A 13,903-nucleotide genomic window follows, 5' to 3' on the forward strand; every position below is an offset into this window, starting at 1 on the left:
CAAACATATATTTTTTTTTCTACTATGCAAAAGTACTTTTTTTTTTTTAAAAAACTTCATATGACATAAAATACTTTTCAAACTAAACAGACTTAAGATGTTGGTCAAACATGACCTATATTGAACTTAAAAATAGAGCCAACATTCGAGGCAACATGTTGGGAACATATTGGGTTTGTTATTGTTGTTGTTATTCGAGGCAGAAGGATAATCCTTTTTTACCTATCCTGAGATGAAGGCATATGTTCTCCAGTAAGCTCCAAAAATTATTATAGTATATAGTTATAGACTTAAAAAATGGAAAAATAATTTTTTTCTGTGTGCATAAAATACATAAATTGAAGAATGTTATTTTTATCTTCTGTCTTTTTATTCGTCTTTTAAAGAAAAATTAACAAACAGCAAATTAAAATGGATTATAATGTGACTACTCTAACAAGACTCAAATTAGAAAAAGCAAATAAATGTAAATGAAATAAAGCGACTCTTAATTAAAAATCTAAAGATATTTAATATATATATATATATATATATATATAAGTAGTTACTATCTGTTAGGTAGAGTATTAGAGCCCGTTTGACCAAGCTGTCAAAAACTACTTATTTTAAAAAGCGCTTTTATTCAAAAGTGCTTTATGAAAAAAGTACTTTTGCAAAATAAGTAGTTTGTGTTTGGCCGATTTGTTTGAGTAGTGCTTTTTGCAAGCTCATCATGTTTGGCCAATCTCTTAAAAAAGCACTTTGAAGTATCAAATTACGAAAAAGGGCAGTAAAGGTTCAGTTTGCGATTAGTATTATTTAGAAAAGAAAATAAATTTAAATATTTATTAGAAAAGAATTCAATTAAAATATTAAACGTAAAGTAAAAATATAAATTAAAACTTCTAATTAATATAAAATATAGTTATTCCAAAGCAACAATATTGAGTGGTTGGTATTACTTATTATTTACATGATAATTTAAATATGTCAAAATACATCATTCAATATAAATTTAAAATCTACTTTTAAGAATAAGAGAAAGAGAATAAAAATTTGATTAAAATAAAAAAGAGAATAAATGTATAGCAGAAAAAAAAGGAAAAGGAAAAGAAAAAAAAAATTAAATTAATGAGGGATAATTTGAAAAATATAAATTTATTGTCAGGTTATTTTTGTCTCGAATAAATTAACTTTTTGCTTCAGCTTCTACTTTTTGGAAGAAGCTAGAATTTGTAGCTTTTCCTCAGAAGCAGAAAAACTGCTTCTGTTGCTGCTAAGAAGTACTTTTTCATTTTGGCCAAACACTTTAAATTTTTCAAAGAGTACTTTTTGGCTAAAAAAAGTACTTTTGGCCTCCTAAAAGCATGACCAAACGGGCTCTTATACGCAAATAGCTGGCCCATAACCAAAAACAAACTTTACTCGTTGTTTTTGGGATATTATTATTTTTAGCCCGCGCCAGAAAGTATTTACATTTTGTAGTCGAAAAAGTATATAAAATTTGTATAACTTTCGTATATATATAAAAAAAAATATACAAAAGATATATATTTCTTTTGCTATTATTCATTTTCCATTGTTTTTTACAAAATTTATCCAATATAATCGTTGTATAATCAATGCATATATTAACACATATTACACACTTGTTATACATCACGCCGGCTACAAGGTTACAACTTACAACTAGGCGGGTGTAAGTATTTTTTTCGTGTTTATTAAGAGAAATTACACATATAAAAAAGAAGAAGAGAGAAATTACAACGTAGTATATTAATGTTCACAGTGAACCAACCCTATTATACATGAGGCCAAAACTCATTTCTTGTTAATTTAAGTACGAACACAAAAGCACAACTTAATCAGCAAAACCATCCTTGAGATATATCAACTTTTCATATCATTTTAAAACAAAAGTTGAGAGTGGATTCATATAATTGTGAACATCTAAAAGGTGGCATTATACCATTTTCCTCCCTCATATATGTACATAAAGCAGGAATCAGTCTCCATACAAGTTATGCTGCCAAAAGTTTCTGAATATCCTTCTGCAACAGATTAAAACACATTACTCCATTTTGCAACAACAAAACCAGCAGAATCTATGAATGCAGTTGGTTAAAAAATTAGAAACAGCCATGTGATGTCCGAGCTAAGTTGCACGAACCTCAGATTATTTTACTAGGTACCTGCTACTTCCCACCAGCACAAATACCGGATAACTCTGCTCAACATGGCTTTTATAGATGGAAACTTACCTAATATTTTCTGCCCATCTAAACATCTAAGGGGTCATTTGGTTGGGAAACAAGTTATCTCGGGATTATCCTAGAATTGTTATCCAATCCCACCCTTCAATAGGGATAAAAATAACACTACAATCCCGGAATTAGTTATACCGCGATTTTATCCCAACCAAACGTAGCATAAACTCATCTCAAATTTAGTCCCGGGATTAATTATCCCTTATTGCTCGTACCAACAACCCCTAAAAGTGCAATCAACAAGTGTCGTGTGTTTAATGACAAACTCTGAAAGCAGTTTCATGTCAGTTTTCCTTTGTGAATCAGGGATTCCCAGAAGCTAGGTAGTTACTGCAACTTCATTCAGTCAAGTTGTAAGTGCACTCATACTGGAGTATTTAGATACAAACTCACACGCCGTGGCTTATGATCACTTACCTGGCTACTTACAGGTGAGATTAGTTTCTAGTTAAGATTCTGGGGCAGAGTTCTAACGCGCACTAGGTTAAGTACAGATACTTGTAGGAAAACATCTACTGAAGTGAACCTTCCTTTGAAGCCACATTTATAAATTTTTTGGGGTTGATATAGTTCGAAAGTCCATTTTGTTTACAAAGTTAAAAACATGAATTTATTCGATACTAAAATATTCTATCTCGCTTTCCCTTTCTTGTATTATTTTCTCCCGCTCCCTTATTCTTCTCTCACCTCCTTTCTCTTTTTCAGTCTTCTCTCATCTTGGTGCTACATCAATTTCGTACCAAGTGAGGGATCCGATTTTATGCTGATTTGCTATGGTGGTCGCCCATCGACGAAAATGACGACACCCCCTCCCCCTTTCTTTTTTTAAGGCTTTGCACAAGTAATTCTCCAATGGCAGGTTAACTACGGCATTATGTTAATTTGTTAGAATTGAGTTCTTTTTACCAGAGAAGATTGACGTAGAGCATGAAGATATTATACACTATCCTGTTTTTTATATTACTTTCATCTATATTTATCTTTCACCTTGAAATGAAGTTTTATCCATTAGTTAGAGATGATCTCATCTACTAATTAGGAATAAGGTTATAAATTGTCTTATCTTCTTTAAGTTGATAGTAGATTCTCAGTGTTATCAAAGGCGAAAAGCGCAAAAAAACTCTAAAGTCCATTAGGCCTTTAAGCGCAAATAAAGCGTGGGCTTTAACGAAGAAAGACGCAAATGGAGAAAGACTACAAATATGTATGTGTAGTCCAAGACTAATATCAATAAGCATGAATACCAAATATAAGGACAAAGAAATTGAAGAAAATTTACGATAAAGTAAAATATCAATGGCTTAGTGTCGTCTCTTTAGGATTATTGGCAAGAAAAATATGCCTTCTTGATGACAACACTGAAGCGCTCGCTAAGCGAGGCGAAGCGCTCAACATGTTTTGAACCTCGCTTTATGGCTGAAGCGCACTTTAAGAGCTCCTTTGATAACACTTCATTCTCTTAATCTTTTTGCTAGGGATAAAGTTCCAATTGTTCCTAGAGCTTTGAGTTGTTCTACACTCCCTATCCTGTAACAGAGCTCCAGCGAATTTTGTTGGAGAAACTTTAATAACAGTTCATATTAATAAATTGATTTGACATCACAAGGGGTCTTTATCTCCTTTCTCATGAGTTCTCTTTCTCCTAGCTTCCCTGCCAAATTCTCTTCCTCTTTTTTTATTTTTTGGGAAAAGTAAAATCACGTTCTCTCTTAGTCTTCTCCCTTCCTCTAATTCTCTCTGTATTTAAGTCTCTTTTTCTTCTCTATCTCATTCTCCTCTGTTCTTCTCCTACTCTACTCTTTGTCATTTCTTCTCTGTACATTGTCTTTTCTCCCTTTCTTTATGTTACCTCAATTTGGTATCAGAACTAATGTTTGAATACATTACAACGCTTCTAGCACCCAATTAATTATAAAATACTCACCAACACACCTGCTGCAAGGAACCCAATCTACGGCATTCAACAAATGTTTCTTCATTATTCAAGTCGAAGACGCAATAAGACAGCTATATCTCTTAGTTTTATTAACTTTGAAAGTTGGAAACTGTAATTATGGTTTTGTGGAACACAACTGCAAATGAAAATTCGATCTACCCCAAGTTAATGGCCAACAACAAATCTCATTCAGTGAAAAGATTGTCACATGCTACTATGGGATAAACAAGACGAGTTATGTTCCATAAGTCCACATTTTCTTACGCTACACCAACAGTCTCATTTGTTGAGGTTGAAATTTCACAAGGAGAAAGTTCTAGATAAAAGATTGCAGTAACATTATTTTTCTTAGATAAATGCAAACGACTGAAGATGTTACACATATACCTAGGCTGGATGCTTTCGGAGAATGATATGATAGATGAGGATGGTAACGTCGAATCAAATAGGATGGTTGAAACGGAGAAGTGCTAAGGTGGTATTATGTGATACAAGATACCTATGAAAGTGAAAGGCAAGTTGTACAAAACGGCTGTAAGACCATCAATGATATAGAGTTAATGTTGGGCATTTTACTCAACATATCCACAAGATAGTGTTGCAGAAATGCAAATGTAAGATGGATATCCAGTCATATGAGATTAGATAATATTAAAAAGGACCACATCTGAGAAGGTGCAAGTAGCACACACAGAGAACAAAGAGGGAGATTGCTTGGTATGGTTTGGTCATGTCCTACGTGTTCTCCAGATGCGCCGGTCAGTAGGTGTGGAACGATGCTAAGTGAATGTGTTAAAAAGGGATGAGATAGACCTAAAAATCACACGGAACGAAGTTGTCTCGAAAACTCTACTTGGAATCCATGTAGACCTAGACCTAGCGAGAAATAGGGCACAATGGAAGATCTATATAGGAGATACCAATTACTTAGGATTAAGTTTTAGCAAGGTAGTACGTTTACTATAAGTCTAATGTTTGCTTAGGAGTCTACTATTCTTGTTTGAGATTTATATGCCGATAGAAATTTAGAGACTCTTAGTGTAGGAAAAACTAATCTATAAATGTAGAGACTCTTAGTGTAGGAAAAACTAATCTATCTATCTATTTATATATAATTCTGGTCTTAGAAGATTTGATGTGGCAGGTAAAAATGTACTAAATCAGCACAAGGTAGTGCAATCCATTTTACTTACCCATTCGATGGGTTGAGGGAAACTTTGCATATCCGTAACATATAAAAGATATTACTTTCTATTCGGTGAGGATTCATATAGTCGACCCCTACTTGTTTGCGACTGAAGAATAGTAGTAGTCTAAGTTGCTCGGACTCGGGTGCGGGTATCCGATACGGGGACGGATCTGAGTATCGCATTCGGCAAAATCTAAATTTTAAGATTCGGGGGTGCGGATCCGGATATGGATACGGGTGCGGAGATTCGACTAATAAAAAATAGAGCTACAAAAATATTGTAAATTTTGAAAGATATTCTGCGAAAAACTTACATGAATATTGTAAAATTCAATCTTTCATTCTCCAAGATGGACATTATTCCTTCATTGTCCTAAATCAGTTTTATTTTTGATTTTCAGAAATCAAAATCTCAATTTTTTTCCCAAATTTGTCGATGGACTCTGGTCAAAGTGTCCGAAGTTATTTGACCGAATCCAGGACGTATCCCGTATCCCGTCCCCGTCCCCGTCCCCGTCCCCGTCCCCGTATCGGGACAGGGACGGCACCAAAATCGAAGAGTCCGCGCAACTTAGGTAGTAGTTATTGTTATGATAACATATAAAAAATGGTAAAGTTTTCTCATTGAAAATACTTCCTAAGCAAACGTATTAGAATATTAAATAACTTAGACCGGTAATACAGTACTCCTTGCCTCACTTGCCTCATTGCTAGTCTTATTTTCAGTTTTATTTCACTCTTATATATATATATATATATATATATATATATATATATTTTACACTTATATCAATTGGGAAGAGAATGTTTTGGATCTCTATTCAAAACTGTCCAAAATGGGCAATGACCAAATTGTTTCAGATACAAAAACAAAAATTTCTTCAAACTACTGAATAAATCCCAAATAGAGGTAAACCTTTACCTTATCAAAAAAAAAATCCCAAATACACGTAACGTGGTTATAATAATTCGCGCATTGCTCCTAAGGTAAGACTTGAAGCACATTTAGTGCTTGCATCGTAACTAAGCCAATCATGACCATACTTAACCATCAATGTCAGACTAGGTGCTTAACATATAGTTCCCAAATCTCAAAGAGGATGAATTATATAGGAGAATTTCGGTTTACCACTAGGAAGAAGACTGACCCCTTTTCTCTCTTGTGATCCTAATTCCTAAAAAATTTCATTTCCAAATAAGATCCTATGAAAAAGGGAAGTAAGAGAGATCCACCACTTAGCATGATAAAGTTTATTATCATTAGCACAAGCCTATGATCACTAGACCAGGAAATGCAATCTTTTGACTTAGAAGCTCTTAATGGGGATCAGTAGCGTCTTCCTCGGTCGGTAGGTTGGCATGAATGGAGCTTCCAGGAGTTAGTGCATTGGATTCTTGGGCAACTGCATCTAGTAGAGCTGACTGAAGACCAAAGCAATCTCCTTTCTAGTCTAGTCTAGGCTACACCAAAAAAACCGGGCCGAACTTCTAAACCGCCCGCTTCCATAGAACAATATCGTGGCAACATAGACCAAAGTGGTCATACTGGATGCAAGCTGTGCATTGGATTCCTGGGCAACTACATCTAGTAGAGCTGACTGAAGACCAAAGCAATCTCCTTTCTAGTCTAGTCTAGGCTACACCAAAAAAACCGGCCCGAACTTCTAAACCGCCCGCTTCCATAGAACAATATCGTGGCAACATAGACCAAAGTGGTCATACTGGATGCAAGCTGTGCATTGGATTCCTAGGCAACTGCATCTAGTAGAGCTGACTGAAGACCAAAGCAATCTCCTTTCTAGTCTAGTCTAGGCTACACCAGAAAAACCGGGCCGAATTCTAAACCGCCTGTTTCCATAGAACAATATCGTGGCAACATAGACCAAAGTGGTCATACTGGATGCAAGCTGAGGTTGCTGAATCATGTGGCTCTTTTACACAAAATTACCAGATTTATCAAAGTCTATTCTAATTCTTCTTTTTCCTTTTAATATCCATCTACTCTTTCCCTCGAGTAATAAAATGAACTATGAGTTAGTGCGAGACAAATTACATCACACCGCTGTGTGAAATAGCTAATAATTAGCAATTTTTTTGTTTTTTTGATGACCGAGAAATCCGTCTGGGGCCGATCCTTTGGACCAACCGCAGCCTTCGAAACTCGGTGGATAATGGGCCCGCCCCTCTACCCTTCTCCACTTAAATACCAGGCTTTGCTTTGCATGGTGTGGAGACTTGAACCTGTGACCTAAGACACAAATCCACCACCCTTTGCCACTTGAGCTAGGCCCTGGGGCAATAATTAGCAAACTTTAAACCAATTAATATGAAGCTTTCATGATTCCAAACACTGTATATATACATCATACAATGTAAAAGGATGAGTACCTCTATTTGGATAGGTGACGTTGTTGGTGGATACCTCTCAACAACTTTACCATTTTTGTCCACAAGAAACTTCTCAAAATTCCACTTAACCAGATCACCTAAAAATCCTCCTGCACTTGATTTTAGGAACTGGTAAACTGGTGCCGTGTTAGGGCCGTTCACGTCGACCTGTTTCATATCATTTTTAGTCCTTTGTTTATACCAGTATGGCACCCCCTAAACTTTATGTGCAGGGAAAGTTAACGCAAACCTTGTCAAATATTGGGAATTCAGCTTTAAACCGAGTGCAAGCAAACTGTTTAATCTCTGGATTAGATCCTGGCTCTTGAGCCCCAAATTGATTACATGGAAAAGCAAGAATCTCAAGTCCTGCAAGGAATGTGATCAACTAAGTTGGAAAGATCTGCACACGTTTACACTATATGCTTTTAACAAGACACTGAACAGTGAAAATAAAATGTTGACATTGAAATTGTTAAAACAGTACATATTCAATAGTTATGCAATAAAAGAAATAATGAAAAAAAATTTAATATGTATTTTAAGCCTGTGGTGCAATGAAAATATAACATGGATGTGGTAATAACATGCCTCATTAATCATTAGGCAGGGTACAAGAGAGGCGTCGGATGTCTTTTTGGGTGACCTAAGTAAACAAATTTGCATGACCAATGAGATAGGAGTGAATAGGAGTTCTTGCAGTTTCTGCTCTTGGGAAATGGAAAACTACAGAATTTTTCAAAGAAGATTAGACTGTTGCCGCACAATACTACCTCACAGTATAGCCATTGTAAAACGTACAATTTCTTGACTTCTATTGACTTGCTCATATACCTGAAAATGTAGATGCTATAGCTCAATGAAGATATGCACCTCTTATTCCATAAATGTTTACACCCGGATTAGTAATTATTTGTTTAATAGTAATTATGAAACATCACTGTTGCTCAAGCAGACTAAGGGGCATAGACCATCAACTCAAGAGAGCATCTTAAATAAGAGAAGTTGAGATGATAAGACTCCTTTTGTCCCCCAATATATCACCGCGACGAACTCTATGATCAAGCCATTCAAGTTTCATTTAGTTGTCATGCAAATGTTAGTACTATTAGCTTAGACCTTTAATATGAGTAAACTGTAACATTATGTTTTCCCTTGTACTGTATCTGTTATACATTAAGGCACTTCATGAGCAGTGGCGGAACCAGAATTTTACTAAGCATGTCAAAATATAAAAAATTGGGCACATGAAGAAGCCAAGGGTTTTCAACATTGAGTATATATACATAATTTTTTTATCTAACTAGACGGTATAATTTCCCAGCGAATTGACAACCCTTTCTTAAAGGTGGCTCCGCCAACTGTTCATGAGGAACTAAAAGCAGCACCACGAATTATACATGTTCAAGAGAAGTACTCTCATTTCTACAGAGATTCAACATATTTAATAGACACACAAAATTAAAAAAATTAAAAAAAAATTTAAAAAAAAAAAAAAGGTTAACCGGAAAAGGGGTGGGAGAGAAAAAAGAAGGCATGCCAATTTCAATTCTTAAGCATGTAGGTTACCTTTAGTTTTATACTTCTCATACACCTGAGAGAGCTCTGTGTAATTTGATGTCGTCAAGCCACTGAATCAAAAATCAATTCTCCAGTCAGATCACTATATTACTGTAAAATTATCCTGAATCTTAAACATTTAGGTAGAAATTGAGGAGAGAGAGTACCATCTGGAAGCAACATTGACAATTAGAAGAACCTTTCCCTTAAATTTGCTAAGTGGGACATCTTTCCCATCAATATCCTGCATCAAAACATAAACATCAACAAGGAGCATACTTATCAATCTTCGGCATAGCAAAATCCAAAATAAAGCAACAGGTACAATCTTATCTCTTTAGCTGAGGACATATTTTTGCTAGCATCTCTTTCAGCACAAAAAAAAAAGAAAAAAAAAAGAAAAACTATTAAGTGATATCAAGATGTATTAAGGATGTTTCGTGATATCGTTATAGTAGGGATTTGAATGGATAAACGAAGAAACCGAGAAATCTTTTATTCCTTTCGTGATCATAAGTTACGTCAAGAATTATGAATTTATTTAGACAATCAACCATATCGATAATCAATCATGTCATATTTTTTATTGAAGATCAATCTAGTTATAGTAGAATCCATAACCGCGGGGTAACAATTTACGGGATTATTAATTTTTGAAAGCTAAAAGTCTGTTATTAGTACACCAAGTTGGTGTTCATTTTACACAGAGCATACTGTGGAAAAATACATCATGCTTCTGATGTTGCCATTAGGTAATTAGAACAAGCGAAAGAAATCATCCTTCAGACTTCAGAGTATTAGTATTGCACCATACACTCGCCCAAAATCATATTTTACTTCCATTTAACAGTGCACTTGATGAATGTTACCTCCTTTGTGTACCAATCATACTATTTGATACCACATTTTTCCGTAACCACCTTCCTCCACATGGCACCCTTTACTCTAGCATATATACATAGCATTTTTTATTGGTGCCAGTCCAAATGACCAAGCCGCTAGCCTCAAGTGAGGCAGTAACTCTTTCCTAACAGATGTGGTGGAAATCTTTAACTCAATTTGCTCCATCCGACAGAAAAACCCTCATTAAATGCTTCAGTGTTTTGTAAAATTGCTGTTGGGATAGAAAACAAGGGGATAAATACATGGGATACTTGACAGGCTGCGTAATTCAAGTGCTCACCCTCCTTTAGAAAAATATTATCTAGTCCACCCCACCAACCTTTTTTTCAAATTTATAGTGTAACATATGGGTTCAAGGGAATCCAATAGCTTTTGCCTAGACCCGGTATATGTATTAAAACTCCACTATGATCCTACTTATTATTGTATATTAACTTGAAGTTGTTGTAGAAACCCATAAACTTCAAATCGTACTAAGCATATGCCCTCTGTACATGAGTATATGTAAAGCTTATACATTTACCAATTACAGGATGAGTAGGCACTAGACAGGGTTTATTTTTCTCAACTATGAAAATTCACACTATCAAGTAAACGTAACCACCAATATAATCACCTTAAATAGGACAAAATGGAATCTTCTAAACCGCATTGGAACAGTATACATACTTAAAATATCATGGTTATCAAAGATAAATTCTAATAACAACTGAAACTCTATAATAAATACTACATGTTTCTGAGTCTTAACAGAAAAAAAATACTCCTTCTAAGATGATTTATAGCTACAGGAACGTTTATGACTTATTTTAGACCAGGAGTTTCAAATAATTTTTCTCTCTTAAACTCCGTGCTCAGTCAAACAACATCACACAAAATGGGACGGAGGGAGTACATATTTCTTACTCTAAGGGGTCGTTTGGTTGGGAAACAAGTTATTCCACTATTAATTATCCCGGTATTAGTTATCTCGGGATTGTTATTCCACCCTAATCCCGGGATTAGTTATACCACGATTTTATCCCAACCAAACATAGGATAAACTCATCTCAAATTTAATCTCGAGATTAATTAACCCTTATTCCTCGTACCAAACGAGCTTAGGGAAAAAAAAATTACTCCCTCTGTTCTAATTTATATGGCATAATCTCCTTTTTAGTCTATCTAAAAAGAAAGATATATTTCTATACTTTAAAAAATTTTACTATAAAATTTCTATTTACCTTAAAGAGATTTTATAGCCACAAAAATATCTATGGCTTGTCTTAGCCCAAAGTTTCAAAAGTTGATCTTCCTTTTTTAAACTATGTGATGGTGGGTGGAGCTAGAATGTGTCTACAAGTTCGGCCAAACCCAATAGTTTTGGTTCAAACCTTGTATTTGTCTTAAAAATAACATTAAGTATGTACAAATCATTAATTTTGAACCCAGTAACTTAAAAGAATTAGAATTTTGAAACCAGAAACTTAAAATTCTGGCTCCACCTGTGATGGGTCGGAGGGAGTAACATATTTTGTATAGTTTTCGCTAGCGTTTGGCCATAGATTCCAAATTTGTTTAGAAAAATCTGATTCGGTTGAAGTTTGGTTCGAAGATGAAAATGTGTTTGGACATAGATTTCAAAACATATTTCAAAAAAATATGAAACGTGACTTATACCCACGAGTTCTAAAAACTATCGCAAATACCCAACAGTACATTCATCAATAACATTCGTTATCTTTATCTCAAACCATAATTCTGAACATAAATAAATTTGGTACAAAATTATCACTTTTATAATGAACAACATAATACACTACCAGGTGACCAAGAAGACGAAGCAGCATTGTTATAAAATAATAAATAGTGGGCTCTTTTATAAAAAGACAAAAGCTTGGGGCAATTTCTAAAAAAATGTAATTGTAACATTTTGGGCCAAAACTAACTCTTGAGCTGGTTTTGTTATTTGGGAATTTGTCAAAATATGAATAAATTTTATGAACAAACATGTATTTGCCACAAAAAAAAAAAAAAAAAAAAAAATCTATGGCCAAGAAATTGAATTCACATGAGAGAATATAATACCTTAACATTGAAGTCATGAATAGTTTTCTCAGTAGCAGCTCTAGCAGAGATTGTGCCCATAACCTTGGACTTTAATGAAGACCCAGAAAAATTAGAGATTGGTAAATTGAAACCATACTGTAAAAATGAAGATTTAGTAGAGCTTAAAGTGGGTTTATACGAAGAAGAAAAAAGAGAGGATTTACAGTTAAGGTTCAGTTTGGCTTGAGAAAAAACAGGACATATTGGTGAAAATACTGCAAAGGAAGCCATTTGGGTGTGGATTTCAGATTTCCAAAAACCTCAAATGAAAGTGAGAAGTTTGAAGAATTTGTTATTTTGATTTTTTTAACTAATTTCTTAGGAGTGGAATGTAATTATCCACGTGGTTGTTTCATTGCCTTTTGGTTCGATTTTTTTTTCTTTTTTTGCTTTTCAATTATTCAAACTATTTACCCAATTTTCTTTGAGAGTCAATTTGACCAATTTTTTATATAAAATTAATCCATAATTTTATAATTTGAAATGACGGATTAGAGATTTGACCATTATGTATTTGCGTTTGGAATTTATCATAAATTATTTGATTAATTGAATTTAAAATTAATTATATATACTTTTTTGGTGAATTTTTAATATATATACGAAGTTCAAGGCGCGATTGAATTCGAGTGAACACATACATTATATAAGCTAGATCAATCATGAACAGAGGAGATTTGACTATTAGCATGTTTTGCTGTTAAAATCATCTTATTTTTTAGAAATATTTTTTTAAAAAATATTTTTCGAAAAAGTGCTTATTTAGAACAACAGTTTGTATTTGGCTAATCAATTTGAAAAAAAAATTGAGCAACAATTTATGTTTGACCAAGCTTTTTAAAAAGTATTTTAAATATCAAATTACGAATAAGGACAAGAAGAGATTTACTTAGTAGTTAATATTTTATAAGTAGATCAATAATTACAAATATTTATTATTAAGAATAATAATTATATTTATTTATTTTATTTAAGTAAAATATGAAAATAAAATTAAAAAGTACTTTATTCATTCAAGTTGATTTAAATATATTAACAAATTACTCAACAAATATGAAAGTTCATTCCAAAAGTCATTATATATCTATATCTATATATTAATATAAAACGGGGTCCTTAGAAAGTGATATGGCATCTGTTAGATGAGGAAATGTATTTATCTACTTTCTTAGAATTTTAGGGATTTTTCTTCTAATTTTCATACAATAAACTCAATTAATAAATCTAAAAGATTAATTCCATAAAATGCTGCATTAGTTTTCTTAAATTACACCTATTATGTCTCATATCTTTCGTCATTACTATGTATCGTTATATAGTGTATTTTTTCGGCAAGGGGGTTCGGATAAACCCCTTCCGTCCTCCTAAATTCTTTCTTGTAGACAATCGTGTTTAATTTAGAGGAATAGGAAACTGATAGAATTTTTTTTTGTGCTCAAATATCTCTAATTAGTTTGGTTATTTTCACCTTCCCTTACTTAAATTCCCTTATTCAAAGTCACTTATGAGGGGCTTTGAATCTTTAAATGCCGTTTGATATTTATCATCACCGAATTACACGGCTTTTGGGGATGCTAGAAGTATCCAATTCAT

The 13,903-nt window shown here is 33.7% G+C and overlaps 1 protein-coding gene across 1 annotated transcript; it reads right to left on the reverse strand.

Moving 5' to 3' along the window:
* Nucleotides 1–1,731: 1,731 nt before the first annotated feature.
* On the reverse strand, nt 1,732–12,615 carry LOC109216516 (probable phospholipid hydroperoxide glutathione peroxidase). Its single transcript, XM_019380680.1, has 6 exons — nt 12,290–12,615; nt 9,487–9,563; nt 9,329–9,390; nt 8,010–8,128; nt 7,760–7,927; nt 1,732–2,030 (listed from the first exon to the last, which is right to left on the reverse strand). Exons 1-6 carry the CDS (start codon nt 12,539–12,541, stop codon nt 2,001–2,003), a joined length of 708 nt encoding a protein of 235 aa, XP_019236225.1. The 5' UTR covers nt 12,542–12,615; the 3' UTR covers nt 1,732–2,000.
* Nucleotides 12,616–13,903: the final 1,288 nt, after the last annotated feature.

Source organism: Nicotiana attenuata, unplaced genomic scaffold, assembly GCF_001879085.1.
Source record: "Nicotiana attenuata strain UT unplaced genomic scaffold, NIATTr2, whole genome shotgun sequence".
NCBI classification, from domain to species: Eukaryota; Viridiplantae; Streptophyta; class Magnoliopsida; order Solanales; family Solanaceae; genus Nicotiana; species Nicotiana attenuata.

What these genes read in the sequence shown, in the direction of transcription:
- LOC109216516 (XM_019380680.1), bottom strand. Translation starts at nt 12,541, where the DNA reads ATGGCTTCCTTTGCAGTATTTTCACCAATATGTCCTGTTTTTTCTCAA. An exon ending in GTCAATGTTGCTTCCAGATG is followed by an intron (nt 9,391 to 9,486) that starts GTACTCTCTCTC and finishes TTTTTGATTCAG; the next exon opens with TGGCTTGACGACATCAAATT. An exon ending in TGAGAAGTATAAAACTAAAG is followed by an intron (nt 8,129 to 9,328) that starts GTAACCTACATG and finishes CATTCCTTGCAG; the next exon opens with GACTTGAGATTCTTGCTTTT.